Genomic DNA, 17,519 nt, shown 5'->3' with positions numbered 1-17,519 from the left:
CGCTAATAGATAATACTCGCCGTCTATTGGTCCGGCATAATCGATATGTACCCTGTGCCATGGGCGACTAGGTTTTGGCCATGGTACTGGTGACGCATGTGCCGGTGATTTAGCAACCAAAGCGCAGTGAGGGCATGCTTTAACGAAACCCTCTATTTCGACGTCAAGAGCTGGCCAATACACGTAGCTTCGGGAAACCGCCTTCATCCGCTGGAATCCAGGATGACCTTGATGAAGCTGGGTGAGACATCGTTTCCGTAGTTGCACCGTAGTTGCAGCCGCTCACCATAAAGTATACATCCTTGCACTGTTGTTAATGATTCACGCTGGTGGAAAAATTTTGCCAACTCACGATCAGCACTGCTGGACAAGAATTTTGGCCAACCTTCTTGAACGAACTTGTACACTTTGCTAAGAATCGGGTCCGTTCGAGTACTTTGCAGTACTTCCTTAAAATTGAGAGGAAGGATGGTGAACGAATCAAACGCCACTGAGTTGATATCGTTTTCAAGTGTAACAGCTGCTATCACGTAATCTTCCTCAGGTCTGGCATGGTGATTGATTAGCCGAGAAAGAATGTCTGCATGACCGAATTTATCTGTCGACACATACTCGATTACAAAATCGTACATTAAAAACGTGAGGGCCCATCGTTGTAAACGATTGGCAGTGTATACAGGGATTCCCTTTTTTGAACCGAAGATTCGCAGCAGAGGTGCATGATCGGTCTGAAGCCGGAACTTGCGACCAAATATCACGCGGTGGAATTTAGTAACCGCGAAGATAATGGCCAATCCTTCTCTATCCGGTTGACTATAGTTGCGTTCCGCTGGCGCCAATGCTCTGGAAGCATGTTGGATGACCTTCAGTGACCCGTCTGGAAAGCGATGACTGATGGTTGCGCCTAGGCCCACCGAAGTGGCATCTGCAGAAACAATAATCTCCAATTTTGGATTATAGTGAGTTAGGAGAAGATCTGATGACAAGATTTGTTTGAACTCATCAAACGCAGCCTGGTACTCTGCCGTCCAGTTGAATTTGGCTTCGGTCTTCAACAGCATGTCCAATGGATATCGTAATGCACGCATATTTGCAAGGGGTCGGTCACTCGGCACAGCCGTTTTTATGTTAGGCGACTTGAAACGAACCGAGCTGTGCCGATGCTGTACCGAAAGTGCCGAACTGCAAGATTTGTTAAATTCGTTAAAATCTGATAGATCTGGCAACCGTGCGAGATGATTTTGACAACTGGCAGTGCTCCCATTTCATATGTAAAATTGAACCGGAGGTGTGTAAAGCCCTATAAATGTTATTTTTATAAGGCTTTAGAGGTGTGCCGTTTGATATCTCCGCAGTGCCGGGGCACTATGTGCTGAGTGTCCGACCCCTTGCATATTTGGCACAAACTTGCCATAAAAATTAATAGCCCCTAAAAAGGATCTAACTTCCGATACGGTTGTTGGCGCTGGCATAAGCTTAATTGCTTCTATTTTGGCTGGATCTGGTCGAATTCCATGGTGGTCAAGCAAATGTCCCAAATACTTGATCTGCTGTCGTTGGAATGAACATTTTTCCAAACGGATGGTGAAGCCGAATTCCTTCAACCGTTGAAAAAGAGCTTTGAGGTTATGCCAATGTTCCTCCTCATTTTCTCCACCGACGACAATATCGTCGATGTAGCCGCAGGTGTGCTTGAGTCCAGCCAACATAGTGTCAACCAGTTGTTGAAATGCCCCGGGAGCTGCTTTTACGCCAGGTGCTAAACGGTTGACTTTGTAAATGCCACGGTGGGTGTTGATAGAGAGTAGCATACTCGTGGCGTCATCGACACCAACCTGCAGGTAAGACTCTGACATGTCGATGATACTGAATAACTTACAATTTGCCAGCTTTACGAATATATCCTGTGGTAACGGTAGAGGGTATTGATGCGGCTGAAGTGCGTCATTCAATCCCGTGGAATAATCACCGCAAATCCGAATGTTCCCATTCGCTTTCCGAACGACCACAATTGGTGCGGCCCATTCGGAGTAGTCCACCGGCGTGATGATTTTCATGCGTTCGAGACGATCCAATTCGTCGTCTACAGCACGGTAGGTTGCATAAGCCACCTGGCATTTCGGTCGAAAAACTGGTTTCTGCCCCGGCTTGAGTTCCAGCTTTACTGTCGCCTTACTGCACTTCCTCAGAGTGGTACTAAAAACTTCCGGAAAATCTGCTTTTAACTTGTCAACCACCGTACTCGAATCAATTTGCTGACAAAACGCTTTCATAGGGACCGAGTCGAGCTGAAACGCTTCTATTAGATCCAGTCCCATGATATGCAAGTTTTGCGCAACTACAAAGACGGTGCCAGTCTGTACAATACCATTCACGTTGATGGAACAGTCAAACTCCGAAATTAACGAAAGGGGGTCGCCGGATGCTGCTCTGGCCTGCACTGACGGTGGTCTTGTAGCTGGCTTGCCAAGTCGACACCATGTTTCTGCAGAAACGATGGAAATATCACTAGCTGTATCAAATTGTAGACGAACTGGGACGCCGTTTAACTGAACTGACAAAAACTTTCTTCGATGCTGCACTGTATTTACAGAGGCGGAGACAATTTTGGTAGACACTGTAATGCTGTTTGATTTGCGTCTGAATTGCCTACGGCGGGACTTGTGCGAAGTGGAACAGTAACCTTCTTTATGCCCGAACCTGTTGCATTCCGAACATCGATGTTTCTTGAAACTGCAGTCACGAGCATAATGCATCATGCCACAATTCCAGCAGGGACTCGCTGGTTCGCGCTTGTCTCTGCTATGCGAAGCATTTCGGTTGACCTCTGATTTCGGCGTTCTTTCCCCGCTATATTGTTGCCGCTTTCGAAAAGGTTGCTGCTTTTTGATGACGTTGACCGCATTCGCCGTATTTTCTATCATAGCGGTATCGTGTCGGAGGTTCATCAGCCGCTTGCATTCGGATGATAGGTGCTCTAGGGTGACACTCGTTCTATCCTCTATCTTCGTCAGTAGTCGGGTCCTTATTTCAGCATCAGCTTCGGATTTCAGACCGCAAACGTAGATAAGCGACTTAAATTCTTCCTCCGATAATTTACCCAACTCGAACTCAACGCAGCTTTTATTTACACGGCAGGAGTACGTCACGAAGTCTTCAGTCGGTCCTTTGGTAACCTGCAGGCAACGATACCGTCTACTGACTAATGATTCACATGTACCGAACAAACCTGTTAGCTTGGTAACTGTTTCATCGAAGGTGAAGTCCTTCGGAGTTTTCGGTAGGATGAAGCTCAAATAGCGTTCGTGCTCAGCGAGACCGAGTTTACGGATTAACAGTCTCACTTTTGCTGGATCATCAAGGCGGGTAGCGTCGCTTGCGAATAGATCCTCGTAACGGGTGAACCAAGCAGCAAAGGTTATGTTACTCTCCACATCATACCGAAATTCCTTCACGTTGGCCGCTAATGAATCCAGGATGGTTTCTGGGTTAGTCGGTACTTGAATATTCCGGAGTGCATCTCCCTGCTGCCGGATGAAAGCTCGTTGCTGTTCTTGGGACTCGTACTGCTGGTGGAGGAGTTGATTTGTCACGAGTTGTTGCTGTTTCAATTGCTCGAGAATTTGCAAAATAAGTGCATCGGTTGGAAGCTGCGAGCGCTGCCCGCTGTTTGTTGCCAGCAATCTTTCTTGGCCGTCCTCCATCGGCATAGGCAGCTTTCTCTTTTTCCGCGTGGGGGGTGCGATTTTGCTGCACTAAATTTCCGAAAAACTTGCACAAAACCGCGTACCCGAGTCGCCACTGTTACGACGCGTTAGTGGACTGTGGTGGCCGTGGTTATCGTGGGAAATAACAATAATGAACGCGCCATAATACAACTAACTATTTTATTAACTATTTATTAAAATAACGATGACAACGTGTTAAAATATATCTCGAGTGATTCTATACGACTACTGAACAATAGATCTAATATGTGCTGACGTGGCATCCGATACGATGACAGCCCCGCTGTCATGATCGAGCCCAGCATAAGAGCAAAGGCACACGGTTGATCGAGACCGTGTTCACAGCTCGGTTCCAGTCGCTGCAATATAGCTGATCGAGCAGCACCTTGTCGCCACCAACGAAGTTTAGCGATCTGCAGTTCCAGGTACCAAGTCTCCATTCCATGTCCTCATTTCCTCACCTTGGTCCATGCTGAATATTCCGAGAAGATATTTCTTGACTCTTGGTGTTAGTTTTTGGGTTTAGGTAGGCAGTCGTACTAGGGCTTACGCTACCGAGACTCGGGATGGGGCTGCCATCTTTCAGTGTCGAGACAACACTGTGCATCCTCCCCTGTTAGTATACGACCTTAGTTTCCACCGGGGTTGGTTACCCGATCTCCTGCTGCAGGGGATGGGTGGATTTCTTTGTTCCATCACCAAAGAGGGTGAGCGGAAACCACCGCGATATAATACTACCACAGACAAATACTACTAAACACTGCCTAGAAAACACTCTCCCGATCTGGTTACACCGACAGCCCAAAGAATCGTATAGGCAATCAATCGGGCTTGCTGGGAATAGGGAGCACACCCCAGGTAACCGATAAGCATTTCTAATGCAATTTAAATGCAAGCCAATAAGCATTTAAGTTCCCCTAAATGCTACTTAAATGCTATTTTAGCAAAATAAACGGCTACTTTACTGCTAGCCCTCTTATTGTGCTGACAATGCTCATTTGTAGCTTGTTAACGATAAGAAGAATTTAAACAGAATTGTGGATGCCAATTTATAACAGTTATGCAGTCAGAAGGCTGATAAACAGCAACCTGCAGTATAAATCGCCAGGGATGCTAATAAACCATTGATTTACTGCTTATACTAATGCTTATTGGTTACCTGGAACGCTACTATACGGACCACAATTTTACCATTTGGTGGATCTTGCCAAAATATCAGGTATACAACTTTCCCACGTATCACATATTTATCGACTTCAAAGCATCGAACGATACAGTTGATCGAGACCAGCTAGGGTAACTAAAGGCACAAATTCAGATTTCCGGAAAAACCAATGCAACTGCTCAGAACAACATTGGATCGAGTCCCTTCGAGAGGTACAATTTTCAACAAGAGTAGCTCACTCTTAGGATTCGTAGATGACTTTGATAGTTAGAAATTTTGAGACGGTAGAGGCAATCTACGCAAAGGTCGAAAGAGGATGCTAGGAGGATTGAGCTAATAGTAAATGCAGCGAAATGCCTAATCGATATGTGGAATGTCTTTCTAAAAGCCGCAGTCGAGTAGAGTTCCTGTGAATTTCTGACCATTAATACTAGCCATGACAACATGTCATTTTGCGCTATCAATTTTTCATTTTGAAATTTCACGCAACTTCTTTAAATACCTAACTAATGGTCTAAAGATTAGTTAGGATGTGCATTCGGATATGCACCTGTGACCGATAGTAATATTAAAATTGCTCAAATTATTTTCAACGGCGTGCAAAACGAACTAATAAACAAACTTGTACCGACTTGTACCCCGCACAGAAAACACGTACCATGTGTTTGTCTATTTTTCAGTCTATCATCTGATTGATGTACATATTCTTAATTGGAGGTAACGAATAAATGTACTTGTAGCATCCCAATAATGTTTTGTTTTGAATCGCAATATCGAAACACGTGATCAAATGGTTTCCTGGTATTCGACCGATATTCCGCGGAACAGAGGCACATTTTGCGGGATGCGAAATTTGATAGTGTTTCCGAGAAGTTCTGTACAATCTAACGGCTTTCTCTCAGGTCAAGTTCATGTATAGTACACTACCTACGAGCGCTCAGAGTTTGCATTAAATCTCTCAGATTTCTCATGGCGCTGTGAGTTCAGTAATCACAGCGTGGTCTAATATAAAAGCGGTGGCGTAGTCCCGCGCCGACAGTTAAGTGACCACCGTGTCGGGAAGAAGTTTAAATTTTTTTACGTTAATATTTTTGGTTTTTCAAAAGTTGTAACAAAAATAGGACTCGAAGATGAGAATTATCGTTGAAGAGGTAGGTGTTATTGGGTTTCCTGTCGGAATCAGCAAGAAGAACATATTAATTCGTTGCAGCACCCAAATCTGTTAGATGTGTCCGAGCTGCTGCGGCCGGAGAAAAATTTTGCCGATAAAGAATTGTCCAAGTTTCGCGATTACACCGTTGACGACAACGACCCCCTGAAGGAGCGGGTTCGGCGGACTTACAAACTGATGCACACAAATCAGACGGTCGATTTCGTTAAAGGTAAATTAAGACCAAGGCGATGTGCTATTTTTGGCAATTTATTTTACGGAAACCGTGAGCGATTTAATCATTATTTATTAGAAAGTGAAATATGTGCAACTTTGGTTCAGAGATTGATTGCCAGTTGTTTTTAACGGACGACTTAGAGACAGACTGTATCCAGGCTATTTCCAATATTCGAAGATCTAATCTGTCGAAAAATATCCATTCAACTGCCTTTTCGTATTAAAGTAGACTTATCGTTTTATGATGCTAACTTAACTGTAAACTTGTTTGTATGCCCTGCTGCAAGATTAGACAAGATCAGTGGCTTGTCATAACAAATCAAACCACTGATAATGGCCTTATTGCGCGGTCAAAAATCGTTGAAGAATTCTGACATGTATAAAGACTGACGTATCAGCTTCATGGTCAAACATGCGCATAATATTTTAATATTCATTGGCGCGTCAGGAACTGTACGTATTAAATGCGAGGTCGTCTAATATTTTGGTTCCTATTCCAATACATACATTGACGGCGAGCGTGTTCTAATTTCAATTATCAATCCAGTCGAGATACGAACTATCTATAGATCTAGCGATAAAACATACTGCGACACAATGCAATAATATTTTTCCATTCGCAGGGCGCCACGACGACTGGCTTAAGTTCGATCACTTTAGGTCCAACATTCGGGATGCGCTGGAGAGACTCAACGATTTGGTGGATGAGTCGGACCCGGATCTGGACTTGCCGAACATTATCCATGCCTTCCAGACGGCGGAACGCGCGCGCCTAGAGCATCCCGAACTGGATTGGCTCCATTTGACCGGGTTGATCCACGATTTGGGAAAGGTGATGGCTTTCTATGGGGAACCTCAGTGGGCCGTGGTGGGTGACACGTTTCCAGTGGGTTGCGAGTGGGGCGAAAGCATTGTTTACCGGAAGGATAGCTTCGTCGATAATCCAGATGGACGGAATGTCAAGTACAAGTGAGTCTTCGAGTTCTCTATCTGTTCGTTTAATCAATGTGAGTTGCTTTTTACTTTTTGTCCTAAAGTACCAAGTATGGAATTTATGAACCCAACTGTGGTTTGGAAAACTTGACGATGTCTTGGGGTCATGATGAGTACCTCTATCGAGTGTTGGTTCATAACAAGAGTACGCTTCCCAAGCAGGCATTGAACATGATTCGTTATCATTCATTCTATCCATGGCATTCGGGAGGTGATTATGGCCATCTCACCAAAGAAGTGGACGAACAAACGAAGGAATGGGTTCTACTTTTCAAGTAAGCATGTTTCAGTTTATGGAAAACAAAATGATACTATAGTGTTTGTTTTTCGGCAGCCGTTATGATTTGTACACAAAATGCACAACCGTTCCCGATGTTGAGGCACTGTGGCCGTATTATCAAGGACTGATCGATAAGTATATTCCCGGGGAGCTTGAGTGGTAAATTTTACTCCTGTCTACTTATTTTTAAACTGTTTTAATAGACTTAATGGACGCTTTTACACTAGAACTAGTTTTAAAATTGGTGGATTATATGTTGATAATAAAATAATTTATATTCGAAATATCATACGCATATGATTTGAACCCTTTTGTGGGGATTGTCTACACGAGAAACGAGAAATTCAAATTCACATTCAGAAATACTAATGAACTAAATTCCTTTAATTTACTCGTGAGCTGCCGCTAACCGATTTCTTCGACACCGTGTACTCGCCGCCAGATTTCACTCCACTTGGTCTATCCATTTTGCACATTTTGCTCCTGGTTGTCTCGTTCCTACTGCATTTGAAACATTCACCATCTTCGCAGAGTTGTCCGGCATTCTTGTAACGTGTCCTGGGTCACCGTTTCCTTCCAGCTTTTGCCAACAACTTTTAAATACTGTATTATATACAAATTCAAATTTTGAATGCGAGTAAAGGGTGTCCAACATCAAACTGCACCACAAAAGAAACGCTGTAGGAAATTACCTAATTGACCGATCTTTCCAAGCTTTCAGAAAACAATTTTATAACCCACGAGTGAGACATATAAAGAGGAAAAACGGAAAGGAATACAACGGAAGCGAAATAGAGATAAAGTAAGACAAAAAAAAACGAGAAGACTGGACAGAAAAAGATGAAAAACGAAGAAAAGAGAATAAAAAATTGTGAAACGAACTCTAACGAAAACGAAAAAACGAGAGAGAAAATTATGTAAAATTAGACAGAAAAGGAGAAAAAGAACAAAACAGCAGAAAATAGGGGATAGAAACGGAGGAAAAGAAAAGGAGAAAATACGGGAGTAGGAGAATGGAGAAACGAGAACAGAAACAGAGGAAAAACGCGATAGAAAAGAAAATAAATGGGAAAGAAAGAATGGAATACGGATAAAACGTTAAAAAATAGAACGTGACAGAAGAGAAGGAAAAGCGCGATAAATGAAAAACGGGATGGAAAAAAGTTGAAGAAAAAATCAGAAAACTGGGACCGAAAAAAGAAAAAATCGAAAAGGGGTAGAAAATGACGATGAACGGAATAGAAAAAGACGAGAAACGGGCCTGTAAAAGAGAAAAACGGATGAAGAAAGACGACAAACGGAACATTGAAAATTTAGGACTTCGGAAAAGGGCGAAAAATGAGACAGGGTTGTACGAAAGGATGGCGTAGGACTATATATCAGATCATTAGATCAAAGACTAATGTAAACTGAATTTCTGGCATGTTTGTTTTTCTGTGAGAAGAATCTGTGAGTGCCATTGTTTAAGTGAATGTTTAAAAGAGGCTTTGAAAGTACGTGGACGAGGATTTATAAATACAACACCTGCAACCATTGAGACAGAGATTTCTTTTAAAAATCACTTGTGTGCATCATAAAGGTTGAAATACAGTGGACCCCCGTTCGTTTGAACGATTCCTTACGCAAACTAACGGGGTTACTTTTTAATTTGAACAACTGGTAACCCGAAATATGCTGAATCCTGTGTGAACTGGCCGCCCTGCTCTTTGTTATTGTTTTGGTGGTTTGTTTTAGTTGGCAGTTGCAAGTGCGAATATTGCATTTTCCGATCGGATTTCCATCTTAATCGTTAGCAAAACGAAATGTGAAACCGATTAAACACGCTAGGCCAGTACAAACAAATCGTGTTTATGTGTATTGTCTGCATACATAAATGATGTCATGTTGACATGACATCATTTCATGAATGACATTTGAACCATTTTTAATTTGCACGTCGTGCAAACCAACGGGGTTCAAATTAAAAAGTGTTCAGATTAAAAACGGTCAAACGAACGGGGGTCCACGGTAGTAATGAATGGCCAGCACACAGGTTATTGTATTAAATATGAGTATGCGTAGCTTGATATGTTTCAATAATCTTACCACAGACAAACAGACATAACTCTTGGAAGAAAAATCAACAAAAATGATCGTACCTCACATTTTGCCTGAACACCAGCACCATCTATGATCGACTTTCCCAAACAACAGGAGTATCCCTCGAACTAGCAAGTATTTTTTATGGGGCATTGCCTTGCTTTCGTTAAAAAGCGCCACTTTGATCAAAACGGAGATATTTCCAACTAAGCCTAAATTTGAAATGGCTGTTTAATCGGTACGAAGAATGGAAATCGAGTGTTATGTTTGTTTGTCTGTGATCTTACTTTAACTCGCTTGTGGCATTCAAGCCATTAGTTACATATATAACATTAAAGCCAAGCACTTTCATCGCGAATATGACGTGCCATTCAAATGTCCTTCTCTTTTGACGTGAATGGCAACAGGCTACCTAAGTTAGCGGCGTCGATTCGCTGTCTCTTGCTCCGAGATGGTTTTACTAGTTTACTTTCACAGCACAAAAATTTTAGTTTTATTTTTATGAGAGTCCTTATCCTCCTACCACAGCAGTGAGGGGTCTCAAACCATCATAAAATAAATTCAAGCCTCCAAAGGCAGAAGAACGAGTCAAGAAAAAAAAAGGAAAACAGCACAGATGAAGACGAAAAAAGAAAAGGAAAGGAAATTAAAAGAGTAAGGAAAATTGAAAACGAAAAAGGAGAAGAGAAAAGACTGAAAACCGGTAGGAAAATAAATAAAAACAGGAACGTCAAAAAAAAAGTGGAGCAGGAAACGAAGAAAAACGGAACAATGAAACGGGAAAAATGGATCAGAAAAATGAGAAAATGAGAGAAAAAGTACAAGGGTCCATGCCTAGTGGCACGGGCGCAGGCTTGACGTAGGACTACGAATATAGCGCAATTCGTCTCCCAATGCTAAAGCCGGTGTTTTTGTATGAATTTCATATATAGATGCTCAAGTTGCGCATTGAATAATTGTGTTCTTACATGTGATATATTCCGGAGTGATTCGCGATAGGTGCGCAACTAGTAGAGTGTAAACAATGAGGAATATCACTGTGATAATTTGCCAGTACATTTTCAAGTCATAATTTAAATAAAAGTTACAAAAATCAAGTTTAAAGACATAAATTGGTGTAGAATAAATCAATCTTATAATTTCACAACAATACTGCATAAAATTTGTGCATTCAAGCTCAAAATCCAATTTTATAGTTGAACCCCTTGGAATGAGCCTCAAAGCATTTTGACAATGAGATTCACCCAGCCCTGTTTCGCCTTGTTTTGATTTTTTTTATTTAGTTTCGCCTGTTTACAATGCGCCTGTGTTTGAAAACAACGCAGTTTCGCTCTTTACAATCGCCTGTTTACAAAACGATTTGCAAATAAGCCTATCACTTCATAACAATGCAAGGGGCTAAACTGCAAATTGTCTTTTGTTTTGATTAAACACTTCTATCGCCCATCACTAAAAACTTGTTTTAAACAATTCTAACGTTTAAAACAGAAGACAGGATTCTTGCCAAGGTTATTATCAGTCTTTTAAAGGCTGATGGTGTAATAAAACGATTTGTTACAATTTGCCAGTTGTTCCCCAATCGCGAATTACTCCGGAATACGTTTTATAAGCATTAAGATTACTAATATACAAAGGTTGGCACTAGGGATGCAGAATTATTTCCAATATACGGTTTTGGATTAATGCTTATGGTTACTTGGGGCTTTTCGCGTGCGTAATGGTGACCTAGTGGGTACACTTTTCGCCAATGTTTATTTGCTTTCAGGAACTCCGCTCACGTATGCTTGAAAGTTCTCCAACAAACATTAAGGCTGGAAATATCAACTTGAAGTGAATAAAGTTGCCAAAGGCATGCTAACGTGTTCCGAAAGTTGTACCAACTAGCCGCCATTACGTACGCGAAAAGGTGAATAAGACGTAAAACGTCAATTTTAACTCCAAGTAAAACTTCGTGTCCATGCCCCGTTTGAAGTCAAATTTCAAGTCCAAATTTGTCCAAATTCAAGTCTTATTTAATGTCCAATGTCAGTTTCATCTTCAAGTTCAATATATCCGATTTTAAGTCCAATTCTTAAGTCAAATTTAATACCAGTTTTTTTAAGTCACATTTAAACTCTGATTGTGAGCCCAATTTCAAGAAGAATTTGAATCCTAAATTTAAATCTAATTTAAAATGTACTTCGAAGTCTAATCTCAAGTTCAAGTTACACTCAAGTCTAGATTCAGCCATTCAATCATTTGTTGGGAAGCACCGAGACGAGACAGTGTCCGTAAAAGTATCCCGTGGTCAATTCTATCAAAAGCCGCTTTCAGATCAGTGTAGATGACATCTACTTGTTTTTTTTATTTTCCATTTGCGTAATACACGTCGTAGTAAACTCCAGTAAATTAGTACAAACGGATCGACCAGGCCGGTCTATTCTAAGTACAATTACAGTTTTATATCTAAATTCAATTTCGATTTTAATTTCAATTCCAATTTTAAGTCAAATTTCAACTTTAATTTGAAATCCAATTTCAAGCCTAATTCAATTCTAATTCCAAAATTTAATGCGCAGCTCAATAATTAGTGAACGGGACATAACACTAATAGTTCTTACAAACGTTCTTACGTTACGTTCACTAAATATTGAGTTATCGGTTCTTACGTTGGCATAAAAATAGTTTTTGTCAATGCGCAGCATTTAACGCATGTATGTATGACAACGCATGTATGTCTCGTATAAATTTTGTTTCAAAATTTGTTGTCTACCTCTATTACCACCACTATCGGAGGCGGCTTCAGCTGACAGCTGTCGTGATAGGGATCTGGGCTAAGCCCTCCCTAGGAGAGATTTAGCTCCCCCTAGAAAATGAACCTGGCCGACCAAATAAAATGGTTGAAAAAAAAAAAAATGCCGTGGGTTTTAGCCCCCCTTAGAAATGAGCGCTAGTTTCGCCAATAAAAATAACCAGGGTTCGTGCCAAATTAAATCCGAAATTTATGAACGATAAACACAGTTTGACAGATCAACCCATCATAATGCTAGACAGTTTTTATCTGTGCGTCAAACTAAATGCTGTCAATAGAAATAGTTCAGTCGGGATGAAATCTTGATTAATTTATGAACGCTTTAACGGCAGTTCGATTGAAATTGGGTGTAAATTGGCCTGAATCAGGTTAATTTATGAATTTGTTATTTGAACTTCCGGTTTTTATTCGCCAAACTTCGCAGCCATCTATTATAGTCACGGAAAGAACGGTTGCGGGGCTAATGTTACAATCCTATCGACTCCTGCAACTCCAACAGAGTCTCATATCTGAGATTCGAACATATGACGACTAGCCAGTGTCATACTTAAAGAGAATAGACTGAAATCTTCTTATATATAAAAATGGAAGTGAAAAAGTTCGACCGCGCATCACTTGAGAACGGAGCGTCCGATTTGAGCCGTCTTTTCTTTATTGTGTTCGTTTCCACCACCGCTATGTTTTTACGGCGAGAAAAGTTGAAAAATTTACTCGGAAGATAGGAAAACTCGAAAAATTAGTTTTCCATATAAAACCCGCAACGCATTGTATGCGCCATGTCGTTGGCTACTATGATCATCGTACGATTTTTTGCAGCACCGTTGTCGTATTCAACCAAACACGTGGTTGGAATCGCCACATCTAACAATGCTATTAAACATTTTGGAGGTTTACAATTTCAGAAAATAACCAATCAATAGGTCCAACTTATTAATCAACCTAAACTCAAGCCTAAAGTGTCAGCAATAAAATTCGTTAATTTCATTCATTCGTTCATTCATATCAAATTTATGAAACAAACACGAATCATTTTTATTCCTTTTTACATCGGATGCGTAGCCAGAAGATGCAGGTTAACAAAAGGTTTAAGCACTAAATTCACTAAATTGCCGCTTCCCAATCGTCAAATGAAGAATACATTTTTCATATGTTAACGGATTATGAGCATATTCGGTTTAACTGAATATCAAGCTAATAAATCAACAGTAAGAGCATATGATTTAGAATTTTAAAAAAATAGTGAACGAAGCAACTATTATACATCGTATTTAAGGGATCAGTCCCGGCGTAGTGGTTAGCATTCACGCCTTTCACGCCGAGGACCCGGGTTCAAATCCCAACCCCGCAGAAGTCACGAATGACCCAAGCTGGTTAAAGTGACTATAATCAAAACAAAAAACAATCGTATTTAACTTTCAGTCGATTTCATTTCGTATTAGACTCTTTAGAAGTGTAAAAAGGTTTATAAAATGACGCTTTTATGTTAAATTGTTTTAGTGCTTGAATTACCAAAGGAACAATACAGCGATCAATTGATTTTTTGGAATAATAAAATTTAGTTTGTTTTGAGAATTGAGAATAACAGTTATCGAGATTCAGCGATGCAATTCCTTTGGGTAATTCTTATCAATAGATTTATTAATCAAAAAAAAAAAAAAATAAAAATCTGATGACTATTGGTATTGAATACATATCAGAATATAAAATTGGCCCTTAAATTATCGAGAAATTCCAGACGATATTAGCCGTCGTACCAAATTTTACAACAAATATATTAACATCCAGTATTACTATTTTTAACCAGCAGAGTTTTTAAAACCAGATTCAATGCAACTACCACAAACACGACTGTTGATATTGCGGGGATTGGCAAACCAACTTTTACACCGATATGCATTTCTTACTAATGACTTAATACAGTTGTTAAATTTAGACATTCTCTGAAATCCCAGCGTTTAATAAACCAAACGCAGAACTCCTTAGACAACGGCAAAACTTGACTTATACCTAGAAAATATCCCTTTTTCTAAAACGCAACAGGAGTTCATCTGAAGTTTACATATCGTATATTTAGCCCAATTTGTGGCAGTACGAAGTTCGCCGGGTCTTCTAGTTTATTATGAATTCTGAATCTCTGAAAAGAACGTTTTTTCAATATTAGTTTTTCTCTCAGTGTGCATTTGCATTTCCATTTTCCAATTAACCACCTGGGAAAACGAACCGGTTGAAAATAAAAATCATAACACTGTTTGATGGTGTGCGTGTGTCAATGGTACAGCTGTCAACAAGGTAAACAAACGTATCTGATAGCCGCAGTCACAGTATTATCGTCCGTGTTGCACGTGTTATAGAAGTTTTCGAGTTAATTTTTGTTACACGGCGCGTTAAAGTGCATAATTTTTCCTATGTCCGACTCCGACGAGGATCACCAGCTGGATGGGGCTGCCCACCGCAAGTTGCTGGCTGGTATCAACAGTCTTGTTCGTACGCAAGACATTCAAGCGCCCATCCGTACGGAACCGTCGTTGAAAAAGTCGGAATTTCATGTCGTTAAGCGTGCACAGTTCGAAGAGGATGGCCTACAACGTTCCAAGCAGCACTCCGTTGCGCTGGAAGATTTGCTTGGGCATTTGAAGAAAACCAACCAATCTCAGGATGTTGTCAAAGATTTGTCTATGATTCTGAAAGGTAAGCGAAAGTTAGAGAAGCCACTGGAAAAACCGGTAGCCGATCGTATTTCGCGGGATGCCCTCTATGGTAAGGCTCAAACCGATCTGGACCTGTGGGAGCCCGTAGTGACGTCCATGGAAGTGGCTCCCCAGATGGTCTTCCCGCTAAAGTATGGAAATGTACGAGTGATCAGTGAAGTACCCCAGAAACTGTCTCAGTATCGTGTGAAGTCGGACTTGATGAAGGCGATGGAGGAGTTGGATGAACGCTATCGGGAAAAGGATACTACGGTAAAGAAAAAACCCGCCGATAAGTATGCTCTGACATTGGGCGAGTTGAGACAACAACGCAAAGAGGCAGCTCTGCAAAAGATGCGTGAGTTGTACAAAATTTCCAAAAATCGCAGGCTAAGCAAAATCAAAAGTAAAAAGTATCATAAGCTGCAAAAAAGAGATAAGGTACGTGCGCAAATCAAGCAGTTTGAAGAGCTGCAGCGGACGGATCCGGAAGCCGCCCTTCGGCAGTTGGAGGCAATCGAAAAGCAGCGTTATCAGGAACGAGCGACATTGCGGCACAAAAATACCGGTTCCTGGGCCAAAAATATGCAGATCAGGGCAAAGTATGATATGAACGTACGTCAGGAACTGGCTGAACAGTTGTCTATCGGTAAAGAACTGATGGGAAAGCGAATGGTCACCGAGGATGACGAATCGTCCGAGTCCGGACAAGAAGATGTGGCTCTGGAAGAGGATGAGCAGGGCGATAATCCGTGGGTGAGAAAGCGAGGGGAACATGAAGAGGAAGCAAATCGGGAATTTACGAGCGGCTACCGCAAGTACTGGCAGCAGAGAAATGAGGCGGTGGAAGCTGCGAAAGAAATGGAAGATGATAAGGCTTCCGATTCGGGGTCAGCGAATGGGAGCGGCGAAGAAGTGGAGCAGGAAGAGACCAGCTCATCTGACTCAGAAGATGAGAAAAACCTACTGGAATTCAAGCAGAAGGTAGGATTTACCGATTTGTAATTGGTAGTAATTTGACTAAACTTTGTTTAATTTTTTTTAGGTTAAAAAATGCAAAGCAATATCCACTACTGGCTGGGAAGAGGAAGACACAGAAGCTGTGCCGCTAAAGAAAAAAGCTAAAAAACGGGGTTCTCGTAAAGAGGAGGAAAGTTTAGAAGACCTGTTCAACGATGCAGAGGAACTTTTGAACCAACATGTCGAGAAAAAGCTAGCAAATATTCGTGAATCAGTTAAGCCTAAACCACTGAAAGCAAAAGCTACTCGGAAAAATCGAAAGCAAAAAAATCAATCGTCTGCGCTGGCTTTCAAGAAAAAAGCGTCTCTTGCGGATTTAGACGTGGAGCTCGATGAATCCGTTGATAAAAATGCCAATGCCAATTCATCTGAAAAACAGAAAGCTAACATTCTGCCCGAAGTCGGTGATGGTCCGAAAGAAATAGCGATTGACCCACATAATTTTGTCCCCATGAAACCAAGGCACCTGTTGAATGCCGTTCCGGATTTGGAGGTTATTGGAGGCGATTTGATTGACGATGACGACGCCGACGACGATGATCCGGTGGCAAAAATTCAGCGCCAGCAAAGGTTAACCATTGCTGAGGCCTTCGAGGACGACGACATCGTAGTAGATTTTGAGCAGGAAAAACAAGAGGAACGAGATCGCAATAAACCCAAGGAAGTGGACCTTTCGCTGCCCGGTTGGGGTCATTGGGCCGGTGCCGGAATAAGCCAGAAAAAAACGAACAAAACTCGTCGGAAAATGTTCAAACCGGCGCCGGTGTTGCCCCGTCGGGATGACAATAAAGAAAAGGTGATCATAAACGAGGATGCGGTGAACAAAAATCTGGCCTCGCATTTGGTCAATGATTTACCGTTCCCGTTCGTTAGCGTGAAAGATTATGAAGCTTCGCTTCGGGCTCCGCTTGGTAGGACGTTTATACCGGAGACGGCACACACGACGTTGGTGGAACCGCGTGTGGTTACCAAGAAGGGTACAGTCATCGAGCCCATGAAGAAGGATATTCTGTTGCAGTCGAATCCGGGCAAGAGCTTCCACGTTGGCGGAAAATTGTATAACAAGGCCGTCAGGAAATATGAAGAATTTTTGACCAACGATGAAGTGGCTGCATGAGTGCATTTCTATTTGTAACGGTAACAATAAAGTTTGTTTAATATTTTATTGGATAATCTTTCATTTGTAGCTCGAGTAGCAATGATAGTCCATTTGATTTCTTTATTTCATTTTTAAAAGAAGTCACCTCTATATGACTCGGTCTTAGGCTAACATTCTTCAACCGTTTGGAACATGCTCATGCATTCTTGTCTACGGCACACATCCAACGGGTGCAGAGTCTGTTTCGAAGTCGTTGGCTTCCTTGGGATTCCCCGCTAAATATTGTCTTC

At 41.5% G+C, this 17,519-nt stretch overlaps 3 protein-coding genes across 3 annotated transcripts; 2 read left to right on the top strand and 1 right to left on the bottom strand.

Annotated features, from left to right (window-relative positions):
- Window positions 1–203: 203 nt before the first annotated feature.
- On the bottom strand, window positions 204–3,704 carry LOC128739516 (uncharacterized protein K02A2.6-like). The gene is made up of 2 exons (XM_053835010.1): window positions 1,412–3,704; window positions 204–925 (listed from the first exon to the last, which is right to left on the bottom strand). The coding sequence occupies exons 1-2, from the start codon at window positions 3,702–3,704 to the stop codon at window positions 204–206; spliced, it is 3,015 nt and encodes a 1,004-aa protein (XP_053690985.1).
- Window positions 3,705–5,940: 2,236 nt separating this feature from the next.
- LOC128742910 (inositol oxygenase) lies at window positions 5,941–7,831 on the top strand. The gene is made up of 5 exons (XM_053839405.1): window positions 5,941–6,044; window positions 6,104–6,275; window positions 6,904–7,249; window positions 7,318–7,548; window positions 7,608–7,831. Exons 1-5 carry the CDS (start codon window positions 6,024–6,026, stop codon window positions 7,714–7,716), a joined length of 879 nt encoding a protein of 292 aa, XP_053695380.1. The 5' UTR covers window positions 5,941–6,023; the 3' UTR covers window positions 7,717–7,831.
- Window positions 7,832–14,818: 6,987 nt separating this feature from the next.
- LOC128742526 (U3 small nucleolar RNA-associated protein 14 homolog A) lies at window positions 14,819–17,311 on the top strand. Its single transcript, XM_053838922.1, has 2 exons — window positions 14,819–16,094; window positions 16,156–17,311. Exons 1-2 carry the CDS (start codon window positions 14,829–14,831, stop codon window positions 17,245–17,247), a joined length of 2,358 nt encoding a protein of 785 aa, XP_053694897.1. The 5' UTR covers window positions 14,819–14,828; the 3' UTR covers window positions 17,248–17,311.
- Window positions 17,312–17,519: the final 208 nt, after the last annotated feature.

Source organism: Sabethes cyaneus, chromosome 3 (assembly GCF_943734655.1).
Source record: "Sabethes cyaneus chromosome 3, idSabCyanKW18_F2, whole genome shotgun sequence".
NCBI classification, from domain to species: Eukaryota; Metazoa; Arthropoda; class Insecta; order Diptera; family Culicidae; genus Sabethes; species Sabethes cyaneus.
This window is presented reverse-complemented; position numbering and strand designations above follow the sequence as displayed.

Bases quoted from the DNA above. Each gene is read 5' to 3' on its own strand.
- LOC128739516 (XM_053835010.1), bottom strand. From the start codon at position 3,704: ATGGAGGACGGCCAAGAAAGATTGCTGGCAACAAACAGCGGGCAGCGC. The intron at 926-1,411 runs GCAAGTTTGTGC...TTGTTTCTGCAG, and splicing joins AGGGGCTATTAATTTTTATG to ATGCCACTTCGGTGGGCCTA.
- LOC128742910 (XM_053839405.1), top strand. From the start codon at position 6,024: ATGAGAATTATCGTTGAAGAG. The intron at 7,250-7,317 runs GTGAGTCTTCGA...TTTGTCCTAAAG, and splicing joins GGACGGAATGTCAAGTACAA to TACCAAGTATGGAATTTATG. The intron at 7,549-7,607 runs GTAAGCATGTTT...GTTTTTCGGCAG, and splicing joins GAATGGGTTCTACTTTTCAA to CCGTTATGATTTGTACACAA.
- LOC128742526 (XM_053838922.1), top strand. From the start codon at position 14,829: ATGTCCGACTCCGACGAGGATCACCAGCTGGATGGGGCTGCCCACCGC. The intron at 16,095-16,155 runs GTAGGATTTACC...AATTTTTTTTAG, and splicing joins TACTGGAATTCAAGCAGAAG to GTTAAAAAATGCAAAGCAAT.